The 14,886-nt window shown below is 53.0% G+C and overlaps 1 protein-coding gene across 5 annotated transcripts in view; it reads right to left on the reverse strand.

Moving 5' to 3' along the window:
- TTC7A (tetratricopeptide repeat domain 7A) overlaps window positions 1-14,886 on the reverse strand; it is a 136,297-nt gene that overhangs the window by 3,219 nt on the left and 118,192 nt on the right. For 4 of the 5 annotated variants that reach the window (XM_030921672.1, XM_010364300.2, XM_030921671.1 and 1 more), the window contains one exon: window positions 11,109-11,311. In XM_030921672.1, the coding sequence (XP_030777532.1) occupies window positions 11,109-11,311 (203 nt within the window). Of the gene's footprint in view, window positions 1-11,108; window positions 11,312-14,886 lie in introns of those variants that run through there. The other variant, XM_030921673.1, reaches the window with a different exon arrangement.

Below are 14,886 nucleotides of genomic sequence, written 5' to 3' on the forward strand. Positions count from 1 at the left end.
CAAGGGCCAGACCCCAGCAGCTCACAATGGAACAGGTCCCACAGGGAGGAGGGAAGGAAGGCCAGCTGACGGGCCGCCAGACACAAAATTAAGCACCAATAATGAAGGGTTTGAGCCCTGTGAGTTCTGCCCACGAGGGAGCAACACAGGACAGAAGGGAAAGGCCGGCAAGGCCTCTCAGAGAGGGGCAGGCCCGGAGGGGCTTCCACACATTAAGTTTTCTATATTAAGCTTCCACATGGGATTTTGTTTGAAAAAAGGGCTCAACTGCTAAAAACAAGTTTGAAAACCCCTGATATCAAGAAGTATGTAGATGTTTGGGAAGGGGCCAGATGTGTCTGCAGGCTGGTGTGTGTGTGTGTGTATGTGTATTTTATTCTCAGTTTGGGAGGTTTGCAGTAACTTCCTCTCTGTGTCTGTAGACAGGAAAAAGCCCAGGGCTTGGTGGCTGGAAGCCCTGGCCAGGTTGGAATCCCAGCTCTGCCACTGACAAGTGCTGTGACTGTGGACAAATGGCCAGCTTTCTCTGAGTTGTGGTTTCCTCATCTGTAAACCAAGCAATGTCTGGTTTACATTGCTTACAAGAGCCCCTCGTGGGGCTCTTGTGAGGAGTCTGCAATGATGAATTGGAAAAATCACCGCAGGGGCAGACAGCAAAGAACAGCACCTCCAAGATGAGCAGAGGGTCCTTCTGGGCGGGGAGTGGGTGGATGGCTGATCTCTCTAGAAGCTGGGAGAGGGCATGGCTCTCTGTGGGGGAGGACTGTAGGCTAGGGTGGGTTGGCTCATGTGCCCCCACCCTGGGGTGTTTACCTTAGAGTCTGAAAGGAGACACCGGGCTGGGGTCAGGCTGGGGCCCAGAGGCCCGGGGCCTGTAACAGGATCTTCTGCCACCTGCCCCTGACACCAGCCGAGTTCATGTTTGGTAGCAACTCAGCGCTGTTTGCTGCCTGACAACTGGGCAAGACAGCCCCAGGAAGATGCGAGGTCTCACCTACTCTGCCCTGAGCCCAGCGCTGCATCTAGGGCCTGCAGACAATCCTCCTGGCACCCCAACCCTCCCAGAGAACAGGCCTCCAGAGAGATGGTAGGAACAAGAACTGGCATCTCAATTGCATCCAAATGTCCCAAGTGAATCCCCCATCCCGGTGAGGGGGTGGCCCACACTGAGAGAGGAGACCAGATCTGCTAAGAGGCTCCCAGTTTTGACCCTCCCTTGGGAGATGCCATAGCTGTGCTGGCAGCCCACAGGGATTTGAAAGTTGTTTATGGTGATCAGACACCACAACTCCAAGGGGGCGCTTTGGGCTGGTTATAGCCACAAACATGGTTCCAGGGAGGTGCACGGCTCTGAGGGAAGTCCCCAGAAATTCCCACCTCAGGATCCTCCTTCTTCTTTGCCTTCCTGGATCTCAGGGAGTGGGGATGTGTGGCCACATCTCAAGTGCTTGAGACCCTGCTCTCCCAGGAAGCCTTCCCTGAGGACGGAGTTCCTGCTGACCACACAACCGCCTCAACGTCATGCTTAGTTACTGTGGAGCTCATGGATGTGATCCCTGTCCTGCCCCTCCTGAGGCTGAGAGGGATAGAGCCCCAGCCTCCTGCCTGCTTTGTTATTCCCCAGAGGACAGCAGCTCAACAGGGCTCAGAGCTCAGGATGTAGCCCACACACAGAGCCAGGGAACCCTGAGGCACCCACACACTTACAGATGTGGGCCTCCCACCAGGGATGCTGCCCACGTGGAGCCTGGCAAACCTTGCCTCTTACGGCCACGAAGGCGCAGAACCTAAGGGGCCCCGGGTCTTGCTGGTCTGGGCTCACACTCAGCGGGGAGCCTCCCTGTGGGATCCAGGTCCTCTGCAGAGGCAGTGTGTGGCCAGGGGCTGTGGCCTGGGAGTGGATGAGGGAAAGGGCCTTGCCTTTTCAGAATCCACTGCATACCATCCCACCCCGTAAGTTCAGTGCCTGATGATGCCCTCCAAGGGCGGAGCAGTACAGAGGTCTAGGGGTGCGCATGCCTCTTCTTCTTTTGAGGGGGGCCTGCCCTGGGAAGCAGCTTTGGCGCTAGGCCAGCTGTGGGCCAGGCTGAGCCCTCCCTCCCCACCCCTGCCCTCAAGTATTTATAGAAGTTATTTTGGGAATTTTCTCTCTGAGCTCAAGGCACATTCCTGGGATTCTGTAACAGCCTTTCCAGCTGGGAAGCCAGGACTCAGCTGGAAGCTGCAGGAGCCTTCTGGTCCCTGGAGCCTTGCGTTTGGGGACACCAGGGCTGCTGGGAGGAGCCTGCTCTACAGGAAGGGCCCTCCCTCTCACCACCCTGGAACACGGACACACCCTTCCAGGGAGGCCCGCATTCCAGCCCAGCTCCGGGCTCTCTGGCATTCCGGATTCTCTCAGGTGTGTCAGCCTCAACCTGTCCAACCAGACCTGGAACGAGAAGGAGGGAGGCACCTCTCTAGGCTAACCTCCCACTCCCATCACCACCGCTTTCCTGGAGCCAGGGCAGCTCCAAAGCCACAGGGTCCCACTTCCCTGATGTGGGAAGGGGAGCAAACTCTTCCAGCTCCACCCAGTGCTGGGGTGGGATGTGTTCACCCCAGAGCCCCCTGGGCCTCAAAGGAAGAGGGTCCTGCTGAGAAAAGCCCAGACTCACATGGAGCCCAACCTAGGTGGGGGTCTCCTGGGGTAGTGGGTGCCTGTCCCTTTCTCTTTTGGGGTCCTTTACAAGTGAGATGTTGAAGAACACCAGCCTCTTCAGCTGGGGCTAAGGGTTGTCTGTTTTCAGAGGGCCAGGGGCCAGACGGGTCACACCCTGGGGGACTCTGGAGCCTGACAAGCCACCAGGAAATTGACTTCCTTGTCAGCCGTCTCCTCTGGGCAGGGGCTGGGCCTTTTCTCCTCCCCTTCCTGGGCTAGTATCAGGTTCTAGGTCTACAAGGGCCTTTGCCCATCCTGGAGCACTGCCTGGCCCAGCCCTCCAGGTCAGTCAAGTGGCTGTGGCTAGGCCTCTGGATCCCTGGTTCTAGAAGTGAGTCCCCGTGATGGCCCAGTCACAGAAGCTCCCCTCTCTGGGCAGGAGGTACAGCCTAAGGCACAGTGAAGGTCAGTCTGGGGAAGGGGCTGCTGGACAGGGAAAAAGGACATCACCTTCTCTTTCCGTGTAGGGTGAGTCTTTCTAACTCTTTCGGAAAAAATGGATTCTGGAGCTTAATGAAGCCAGCAGTGCTCAAGTATCATTCAGATCTGAATCTATGACAGGCTTCCTCATCAGGGTTGGTGATGGACTTCAGGAGCCTACATCAGCTTAAGGTTTTCCCAAAGTCCTGATCCAGGGCTCAGGGTGTGTGTGTGGGGTTGTGCCAGCCCAGGGATAAGGTGGGTATGGAGGGGCCTCTGATCCCCATTGAGCAGGTACTGGGGGACACATCCTCGCACCCCCTACACCGTGGGCCTGCAGAACCCTTTACTTTGGTCTCTTCCACTTTCCCATCAGGGAGTGTGACCTCAGGCAGTACTGGTGAGGGGTGAAGAGAGCACTCACAATAAAATCACCTCATCAGAGGTCACACAGCCAAGATGCTCCTGTTGAACTTCCCTGCCCAGAAGCAGCAAGACTCCATGTCCTTTCATGGCCTAGACTCCTCTAAGCTGCCTGCCACAGCTCAGGAAATGAACATGGAGAAAAAAGCCTAGAGCTGGTGGTGTGTCCTGGACCCTGAGACATGGGGCATAGGCAGCAGAGGCCACTGTCCCCAGGAACCCGGGACCCTGCTGTGTGTGTACTAAGCCCCACCCAGTGTCAGGGCACCTCCAAAATGCTAGGCACTGAGTGTCACTCTTCAGCTGCTCAGAACATCCTTCCTCCTTCAACTCAGAAAACAGATGCTGAACCAGATGCTGAACCGGCATGACGCTGGGCCAGGGCCTCCCCTGAGCCTGCCACCGCAGAGCCTCTGCCCCAACGGGTGCAGATTACCCAAGGTCTCTCCCTCGTCCCTCAACTCACTCTTCCCCACGAGGCAGGCTGCCCTCCCCGTAGCTAAGGTCAGCCTGGGCCTTGCACTGTGTGCACTCTTGTCCTATCCACAGGGCAGCTAGGGTCTGTCACCTTGGCCAGACTCCCCTGTGGACTCAGTGGGGATGGGGTGTCTTTACTGCAATGAGTCTCTGGGGCTTGGCACCAGGTTTCCACTCCCCACCAAGAACCAAGAGCATCTGAACATGGCCTGGCAGCTATGCTTCAAAGTGAAAAACGTAAAAATGACCCTAATGACTGGACCATTAACTTACGGAATTATTTAACCTAATTCTAAAGGTGCCTAATTCTAAATTCCCTAGCTGCTTGGTATAGCAAGGCTCATTTTGCAGATGAGAATACTGAAGTTCTGAGAGGTTATGGAACTTGGTCAGTGAGTGAAGGCAAAGTGGGACTCAGGTCCAGGTCAGATGAACTTGAAGGCCCTGCTCCAACCTGCAGGTGCCTCCTCCAGAGCCAGCTCTGATACTCATTTTAAAAACCATCCCAGCCAACCAACCCTAGGAGAACCTCAAAGGCAGCTTGGAGGTTCCTGTCCCTTCCAGGCACTCCCTCCCTGTCTTCTCAGCACCCTGCTGGCATCACAAGGAAATCTGGGCCAAAGACCCTCATCCCACAGTAAGTATGGTCCAACAGAAACCAGCCAAGGTGGGGCTCAGGCTCAGGCCACATGCCACCAAGTCATCTATGTGAATATAGTGATAAAAATGCCCAATGTTGACTTAATCTTTTCACAGCTTTCAGTTCACCTGAGCTCTAAAACTACTCCCTGAAGTCACAAGAGAGTCTAAATTATCATCCCAATTTGACAGGAGAAAAAACTGACCAAGTGCTATGGTTTGAATGTGTCCCCCAAAATTCATGTGGGAAACTGAAGCCTCAATCAGCAGAATTGAAGTGTGAGACCTTTCAGAAGTGACGAGGTCCAGCGGGCTTTGCCCTCCTGAATGGACTGATGCTGTTATCTCGGGAGCAGGTTCCTGATAAAAGGATGAGTTCAGCTTCCCCTTCTCTCGAACTCTCTTGCCCCTCCACCTTCTGCCATGGGATGACGTAGCAAGAAGGCCCTCGCCAGATGTGGCCCTCGATCTTCAACTTCTCAGACTCCGGAATTGTGAGCAAATAAGTTTCTGCTTATTGTAAATTACTATTAAAAAATATATATTTAAAAAGGCCAAGCATGGTGGCTCATGGCTGTAATCCCAGAACTTTTGGAGGTTGAGGTGGGAGGATTCCTTGAGCCCAGGAGTTCAAGACTAACCTGGGCAACATAGTGAGACCTTGTCTCTACAAAAAATAGAAACAAAATAAAATAATAATAAATTACCCAGTCTCAGGTATTCTGTTATAGCAACACAAAATGGACTGAGACACCTGGCGAGGAAGGTAACCCTCAAGCGCCCCCTTGACAACGCAGGGCGGGTTGTCTTAGGTTTGTCACCTCTCGTGTCTGGTCCAACCCTCCATGATAGGGGAGGGGGCCAGCCAGCAGGGGGAGGGAGTGACGGATGAAGCTCTGTGTGGCCAGAGTTCATTCTTTTGACCTTAGAGACCAGAGCCTTCTTGTTGGAGTCCCAGAGCACCTAAAAAGGCCCAGCCCAGAGCCTCAGGGCTTGGATGGGCAGAGCTCTGGACCTCAGTGACTCAGGTCCCTCCTTGGGAGGTACCAGGGGTAGTGGTAGGGAGCTTCTGTGGACTTAAGATGTGCCCCCTCATGCCACAGCCTGGGGTGAGAGATGAGAGGCTCTGAGGCCATCCCCATGCTCTTGATCCTGCAAACCCACTTAAAGAATGAGGTGGCCTGCTATACACTGGCAGCAAGAGGGAACCAATTAAGGAGAATCATCATTGTCACTCTGTCATCAAGAGGACTGCAGATAACAACGCTGTCTTCCTGTCTCTCCAGGGGCATTTGGAGAGAGAAGCTGGGTCACATGCCAGGAATGCTTCAGAAACTGCATCCCAGGAATTACATTACTAGAGCCAAAGCTCATGCAGAGCCATCTCCCTACTCCTGCAGGGGTGCCTGACAGGGAGAGGTTCTGGAGAGCCTGGAACTCCCTCACCAAGAAAGCATGAGGAGGGGAGGGGCTGGGGTACGGGAGGGACCAGGAAACTCCTCCTCTCCAGAGTCTGCCCCTGGGAGAAGAGGGCAGAGTGCCACCCAGACACCTCGCTTGCCCACTCATGCCTGAGGGTGTCAAGTTGTCTCCTGCAGTGCAGACAAGCTGCACCAAAGTGTCCACACTCTTCTTAGCCAAGCTGAGGGCAGGGAGAGTTGGTGGCTCTGTGGCCAGGGCTAGGACCTTCTTCAGGGGCTGCTGAAGGGTAGCAGAACATGCCACCCCAAAATATGTCACTTGGGCACAAGGATTGTTTTGAGCTGAAGGCAACTGAGAAGAAGCAGAGACAAGAAAAGCTCTCTGCCCTCCCCGCCATTTGCCTAAAAGCAGGATATAAATTTACAAGGGTGTCCTTCCTCCCCTCTCAACCAGGAAGGACAAAGGCTGATCACAGAAGACAATGTTAAAACCTTATCAGCCTGGAGATGGCACAAAGGAATCTACATAACAAGCTCTGCTAACTAGCCTTTATCTACCATTAGTTTCCCATTGATTTGTCTTCCCACAATTTGCCATCCCCAGAGACTCCAAGTCCTTTTTCTTTGTCTCTTGCTTCTTTTAAATTGTATGCTCTTGGTTGAAAATGCTATGGGAGCCAGAGTTCTAAACTACCTCTTTTGTTTGTTTGTTTGTTTTGAGACGAACTCTCGCTCTGTCGCCCAGGCTGGAAAGCAGTGGCGTGATCTCGGCTCACTGCAAGCTCCGCCTCCCGGGTTTACGCCATTCTCCTGCCTCAGTCTCCTGAGTAGCTGGGACCACAGGCACCCGCTACCACACCTGGCTAATTGTTTGTATTTTTAGTAGAGACAGGGTTTCACAGGATGGTCTAGATCTCCTGACCTTGTGATCCACCCGCCTTGGCCTCCCAAAGTGCTGGGATTACAGGTGTGAGCCACCATGCCAGGCCTCTAAGCTACCTCTTTAAGCTTTTCTCATTTTTCCTGAGTATCTCCCATGAGAACATTTTATACATGTTAATAAAGTTCTGTTTGTTTTTCCTTGTAAATCTGTCTTCTGTTACCAGGGTCTGAGCTAAGAACTCAGAAAGGTAGAGAGAAAATGGTTTTTTCCTTCCCTGCACTGGGAAACCAAGTCAAGCCACTCATTCCATGAGGTGCTCTAATCTCAGCTTCATGACCAACCAGTGACCCTCCCATCACGAAAGTCTGGTGACCTCAAAGGAACCCCCTCCTGGGAGGGCAATCAGAGACCCAACCAGTCTACCAGTCACTGTTGGAGCTCCCTGGTTTCCTCAGGTACCTATTCTGCCCTTGGAAGTGCCTGGTGCACAGGGGATCCAGGGAGGTGGCAGGGCAGAGATAAGCTCCAAGAGAAGTGCAGGCTGCCGGGGGTCCCTTCCTGGCCAAGCCTTGAAGCTCTCTCTGAAGAGCAGTATCAACCGGCGACTCCTATGCATCCTGGGAGGCCTCTGCCTTCCTTCTCACGTTTCCCCAGTAGCAGGCAGGCAGGCAAAGTTCAGCCTTCCCCTTCTTGGCTAGAATTTTCTGCCAGTGAATTTGGTTTTGAATACCCCAGCCGAGTGGGATTTCCAGCTACCTCGACAGAAGTCTGGGACCACGCTGGCAGACTGTCAGAACCTGCTCCTGTGATTTGATTTCCACTGCAGAGAGCACACTTCTTTTTCTTTCTACACTTGCCAGTTTCCCAGAGGCCCCTGGCCATCCTTGAGCCCGGTGCAGACAGCAGCCAGCAGGACCAGAGCCTGATGGACAAACTCGGGACAAATTGTGCTGGTTCTCTTGCCCAGCAGAGAACTGCCAAGGTGGCATCTCCTTTCTGCCTGGTCTGGGTAGAAAACCCTGAGCTGAACCCAGAGCAGGGCTAGAACCACAGAAACATCTCTTATTGCATCTAGGGCAGGGACAGGGGGACAGGGAGAGTAGAGAATCCGCTCTTGGCCGAAGCCTGTATTCTTAGAAACATGGGGCCCCTGGCCCCTAAGAGGAAAGTCTTCAACTCCCAGTGGGCTTTCTTTAGCCTCTTGGCACTTGCCAACTCCATTTTAAGGACTAGAGGGCCAAACCCAGCACCCACACAGCACAGTAAGAATATCTTCACCGACCACTTTCCAGACCTCAGGGAGCAGGACCCACCCATGACCTCAGAGGGCTCGCTGGGGGCCCTAAGCTCCTCTAGCCCAGGCCTGTGGGTGGCTGTGCCCTTAGGGGAGGGGAAGCTCTCCTTCTCCTTGTACTGATCAGAGGCCAATGTCCTCATAAAGTCACAGTGGCATGGTAAGGCCAGACTGTCCTCCCTGGAAGCCTGCCTTGACTCCACAGCAGGGATACCACCTCCCTTCCACATTCCTCTCTTGGTAATTCTCCAAGGCTGTGCCAACCTCCAGAATTCACAAAGGCTCAGATGACTGATGTGTCTCTTTCCTCTACTATTTTTACAATGAATCTCTTACAAAAATGTGAAAGTGACTTAGAATGACAGCTAGTCGTTCCTATCATGTTGTATCACGTTGAAAAAGATTCCAAGATCACATCTTTGCTCAGTGGGAAAAAGGTGCTGTGATTGCTTAGCAATGTCTGACGCTGGTGAGGGACTGAAGGGGAGTAGGATCCTCCGCGCTATGCTTTGCTGTCTCTGGGATTGCACTGCAGACATTTACACTTTCACATGCATCACCTCATTTGATTAGAACAACACTATGGCCCAGGAACAATGAGGATCATTATCTACAAAAGGGGACACCAGGAGCATGCAAGTTAAGCGTGTCTTTTCCTAAGTCCCCCAAGTGGATCAGGGCCAGAGCCAGGATTAGACCCCAGATGTCCTGAGTCTCAGGCCAGCACAGCGAAGACACTTAGATCTGGGAACACTTGAGATCGACTCACTAAAGTGTTCAAATGTCTTTAGAAAATGAGTGCTTAGCAAATCTTCCCCAGGCTGAACATTTGCTATTCTTTATGCATATGTGTGGGATGCTGGCAGGAACAGAGCCTGTAGACGGGATGGGCTGCCCACGCAGAAGCCGACTGCCCCTCTGGTTGCTTGTAACTTCAAAAGAGGGCAGGCCTGGCTCCAACTTGCTCCAATTTCATCAAATCAGCAAAGCACCCCAGGAAGGAAAAAGGGACCACTTCAGAAACATCTGCAGGGAGCCACTCTGGATGGCTATTCAGTTACCATGGAAACCTACCCTTGGAAACTGCTTCAATTTCAGGAAAATAGCTACAAACAATAATAAGCATAAATGAAAAATGGTACACCGTTACTTCAAAATTGTACTTGTTATTGGATTTTGTTGGGTTTTTAGGGCTGAGCCTGCAGGCTCATATCCGTGAACACAGTGGAAGGCAGACATCTCTGCCTGGCTGCAGGCCTAATGATATAGCCCACACCCTCCCTCCCACTGCCCTAATCAAGTTTCTGGATGTGACCTCTGGCAAGGCATTTATCAGAGAAGCTGATGTCTAAATTGAGGGAGGAAGGAGGAAGCCTCTTGCAGAAAGCAAACATTTGTTAAGCTGACCGGAAGGCAATGCAGCCATGCGGGAGGGAACATGGACAAGGGTGTATGGTGACTGCACGAGCTTTCTTCATCCGAGGCTGAACATTTCACACAGACCTAAGTTAGAAATCTACAGAAATCAGGCAGCGGGAATAATAGCTGAGCTGGGAATTCCTGTTCTATTTCCTTTTCAAAGACTGTCAGGTTGGAAAGGACTTTCTGAAGATGGCCTGGTCTGGCTCCTCCCCATGTGACGCTGCATTCTCTTGGCAACACTCTCACCAGATGATTACTGAATATGTGCCTAGACTATGCTAAGAGTTACAATGTTTTTCCTGACATGGCTGAAATCTAACTCCCTGTAGCTTCTACTCACAGACAAATCAGCCCCCTTTTGGCAATGCCAACCCTTCAGCCATCTGGAGCCATGCTCCTGATGCCTCTGTGCTCTCTCTGTGCCAGACGTCAGGGATACCCTAATGGCTGTTCCCCTCAACGCTCTCTCACATGGAGACATCTAAGGTGGAACCCAGACCCTAAGAGGGAAAGATTGTTGCTAACTGTGGGCTCCTAGATTATCCTTCAAAAATCACTTGTACAGATGCAGGCTTGCAAGCTTCCAGATCACTACATTCATCTGGATACCTGTTCTCTGGAAGCAGCAAAGGAAAGCAGGGAAAAAATGATAATCTATAGGGTCTAGAATATCACCTGTCAGAGCTGGTGCTCAATAAATGTCGCCTGGACCAGAGGATACCCACCGACAGATGATTAAAACTAAGGGTCAGAGAAGGTGGCTGACTTACCCATGATCACCAGGTAGAGGACAAGAGTATCAGCATCCTGCACCCCAGCCTCTTTGCTTCCCACAGGGAGGCCACTGTGCCCTGGACACCCAAGTCCTGAGCTCATGAATGAGGACCAGGGACTACTGGATCCTCTTAGCACCCCAGGGACCATTCTCGATGTGTGCTTGAGTCAGGTCTGACATGACAGCCCACCCCAGAAAACCCCCTGAATCCCATCAAAGAGATGTGGAACTCCTTGGAAATGGAGAAGGCAGGGAGGGTCTGGGGACTCCCAGAAAGAAAAGCATTTTGGTAACCGCCTAGAGTCTGGATTAGCCTTCAGGGCAAGGGTCTGATGGGTAACAATAAGAGCCTTTTGGGGCTAGATCCCTTTGTAGAAACTTACAGCAAAAGGAAGTCACAAAGAGTATCAACCAAACCTTCTAGATTTTGTCATCAACACAGACCCTGATTGAAGGGAAATGGCCTGTGTCTACAAGAGAAGGCTAGGTATCCCAAGAACTGTCTCTTCCAACAGAGCAGGACACCAGGGAACAGCAGTAGCAAGGCACAGGCAGGCAGTGGAGTATGGGGACAAGGAGGGACAAAGGGGGATAAGGGCCCTGAGGCTGTGGAAGGTTGTGGGAGTGCGGATGGAGAGGGGCGGGGTCTGACTCACCAGGCTGTGCATGATGTGCACGCCATCTGGGTTCACCGTGAGCGCCTCCTTGTACAGCTGCTTGGCCTCCTCCAGGCTGCCCTTCACCTCGGCCAGCCGGCCCCGCATATATAGTACTGAGTGAGAAGTGGGGAAGAGGCCTGCTGCCTCCTGGATGCAGAAACCTGCTTCCTTGAGGTGCTGCTGCTCCATGAACAGCTCAGCTGCAAAACCAGAAGGGCAGTGGGAGGTGTGAGTTGTGGGGAGTCAGAGGCATCCTGACCCCCTCCCTGCATCCTCAGAGCTGGGGAACCGGTCTTAGGTGATGAACACTATCCCACCGAGTCACAGCATGGGGCACACTGACTATGGGATGTAGTGGGAACACTAGGTAACAGTTTCTGAGAGCTTCCTCTGTGTCAGGCACCTTGCTAAGTGCCAGTCAATGGCACCAAGATCGTCCCAGTTAATGCTCACAAAAATCCTGTAGAACAAGCTTTTTTTTTTTTTTGGAGACAGGGTCTCCTTTGTCAACCAGGCTGGAGTGTACTGATGTGACCATGGCTCACTGCAGCCTTTTCTAAAAAAAAATTTATTTATTTATTTAGAGACAGAGTCTCCCTCTGTTGTCCAGGCTGCAGTGCAGTGGCACGATCTCAGCTCACTGTAACCTCTGCCCCCCTGGGTTCAAGTGATTTTCCTGTCTTAGCCTCCCGAGTGGCTGGGATTACAGGCACGCACCACCCTGCCTGGCTAATTTTTGTATTTTTGGTAGAGGGGCTCAGGCTGGTCTCGAACTTCTGGCCTCAAGTGATCTGCCCACCTTAGCTTCCCAAAGTGCTAGGATTACAAGCGTGAGCCACTGTGCTCGGCCTCACTGCAGCCTTGACCTCTTGGGCTCAAGCAATCCTCCCACCTCAGTCTCCTGAGTAGCTGGGACTACAGACATGTGCCAACACGCCCAGATAATTTTTTTTATTTTTTGTAGAGATGGGCTTTTGCCATGTTGCCCAGGCTGGTCTTAAACTCCTGGGCTCAAGAGATCCTCCCATTTCAGCCTCTCAAAGAGCTGAGATAATAGGCATGAGAAACCGCACCCTGCAGAAGTACTTTTATTACCCCACTTTAGAGGGGCAAAAACTGGGCACAGAGGGGTCAAGGCATTGGACTAAGGCCACAGTGGGAGTAAGTGGTGAAGCCAGGGTTTGCATTGGGCTGTTTGACTTCAGAACCTGGCGAGGTGACATGGCGTCCCCTGAGCTAAAAGCTTGCTCAGGTGACTCCAGCCTCTTTTTCAGTGTTCCTTCACTTCCTTAGTTCACTGCATGTCCAGGGAGAAGGGGATGGAAGCAGACCAGGGAGCTCTCTTTGGGTCCCTTGGTCTCCCAGGCAGGGGCTGACTGAAGGTGGGTATGTGCTCAGAGCCAGGGAGAACCAGATGACCCTGCCAAGGATAGGGTGGGAGGATGAGGGAGAAGAGGTTCAGGGGCAAAGGAGGGCACAAACCAAGCATTGTTGGTAACAGCTACAGAAACCTCCCCTGAGCTGATGGAGAGTTGACGGGCCAAGCCCGGGTTTGGGAAACATTTTCTCATTAATCCTGACAGCAAGTCTTGGAAGGAGGCATAATCCTCACTTAAAAAATGCAGATGGCCGGGCGCCGTGGCTCACGCCTGTAGTCCCACCACTTTGGGAGGCCAAGGAGGGTAGATCACGAGGTCAGGAGTTCAAGACCAGTCTGGCCAGGATCATGAAACCCTGTATCTACTAAAAATATAAAAAAAAATTAGCTGGGCATGGTGGCGGGTGCCTGTGATCCCAGTACTCGAGAGGCTGAGGCACAGAGTTGATTGAATCTGGGAGGTGGAGGTTGTGGTGAACTGAGATAGTGCCACTGTGCTCCAGCCTGGGTGACAAAGCCAGACTCCATCTCAAAAAAAAAAAAAAAAAAGCAGGCTTAGGAGGTGAGGACCCCGCCCCATTCCCTCACTGAGAAAGGGCAAAGACAGGGCTGGACTCCCCAGCAGTTCCGTGGCCTCCCTCCAATGCAGACACACACCCCTTTGGGCCAGCAGGCAGGAGAGGATCTGTCCTGGAACCAGAGGAGTAGGGAATGGGGCACTTTCTCCAATCCAGGCCAGCCCACACAAACACACATTTCAGACCCACGGGCACAGGCACACCCCACACCAGGCACTTTAGAAGACGCGGCTCTTCAGCCTCACTGGGCACTCAGCCTTTGTCCAAAGCAGCCCCCAGGCTTGGCGGCCCACTCCTGGGGCCTCGCCTATGCTGAAGGCACAGAAGGATCAAGACACAGATGGGGAACGCAGAAGGGCCAGCAGAGTCTGACTTGTGGTTTTGCCAAGAACTCTGCCTAGCAAAAGCTGACAGCTGAGGTTACCCTAGTTCAGATTATGTCTGGGGTGGAGAGAGAACAGATATGCCCAAAGGAATCTCCCAGAAAGAGGTGGAGAAACCAGGCCCAGACATTCTCTCTTCCTGTCCCAATAGGCAGCATTTCCTGTGCTCTCTGTCTTGGGAATCTCCATTTCAGGTGATTCAGGAGAGGCCTAACTAAGGCCTTGACTGCAACACAGGCACTGGGGTACTTAGCACGAGCATTGCCTAAGGTTCATTGTGCAACCCGAGTAGCCTGCCACATCCTAAAATACAACGCTTTCTGAGTGAGAGGACTCTTTTTCTCTAGTGGAGATGATAACTTGGGAGGATCAGAGAATTAAACACAGAGAAGCCAGGCTTCCCGGATATGGGAGAGAAATGTGGGCTCTAGTCCCTGGGGACAGCCTGAAATGGAGATTCCCAAGACAGAGAGCACAGGAAATGGGGGCTTTGAACCCAGGGGCAGACGGCTGGTGGGGGGAGGGGTCAGAGGTTTGGCTATCTCAGCCTCAGCTCTCCCTCTCTGCTTTGCTGTTGAACTGCTGCTGGGGCATCTGAACAGGCTACCTTCATAACTGAGTGTTTAACATACAACTATTGAGTACTGACTACGTGCCTCGTCCCCATGAGGAGGAGAAAGAGTGGAGGCAGGGGTGGAAGCAGCTGAGCCACTAAACCACTTGAGAGACCAGGGCAGTGGAATGACAAGTGCCACATCTGAGTGTTATGGGCACTCAAGAGGGGCCAGGTCGGTGCTGCTGGTTTGGTCAGGGAAGTCTTCCTGAGGGAGGTGGCATCGGAGCTGGAGCCTGAAGGCTGCAGAGGCCTTTGGACTAAGAGGACAAGGAAGGTAGGCTGGGCTTCACTGTGGCAGAATCTCCCAGGGTCACGAGAGAGGAGAAGCAGAAGGAAGTGTGTGGGTGTCACTTTTGCAGGGTGGCTGCTTCCTCCATTGCCAGAAGCTCAGTTTAGCTGAGGGCCCAGGGGTCAAGCTCCCCACTCCCCTGGACCACTTGACCCTGGCACAGCTCATTAAGCTGTTTACAACTTGCTGCCCTGTCTCCAGAGGCTGTCCCTGGTCCCTCCCTTGGGGACCCCTCATAGTGAATTCACATCAAGAGATTTTAATTAAAGGGCACCCCACCCAATCCCAATCCGTCTTGCCTCGGGGCCCTGGGTATTCCAGAGGCCTGGGCCTTGCTGGGCTGGCCACACACCAGAGAACACATCGTGAAGAACCGTAGGGCTGTTCCACTGACGGGCTCCATCCCCAGTTAGACAGGAAACCAGAAGACACAGACCAGAGCCCAGGGACGCCTCCCGCGGGCTTTTGGCGGCCTGGCAGACAGTGGCCAGCAGGGCCAGCCTCCAGGGTAGGCCTCTGACTTGCAGACAG

This window comes from Rhinopithecus roxellana, chromosome 17 (genome assembly GCF_007565055.1).
Source record: "Rhinopithecus roxellana isolate Shanxi Qingling chromosome 17, ASM756505v1, whole genome shotgun sequence".
Lineage (NCBI taxonomy): Eukaryota > Metazoa > Chordata > Mammalia > Primates > Cercopithecidae > Rhinopithecus > Rhinopithecus roxellana.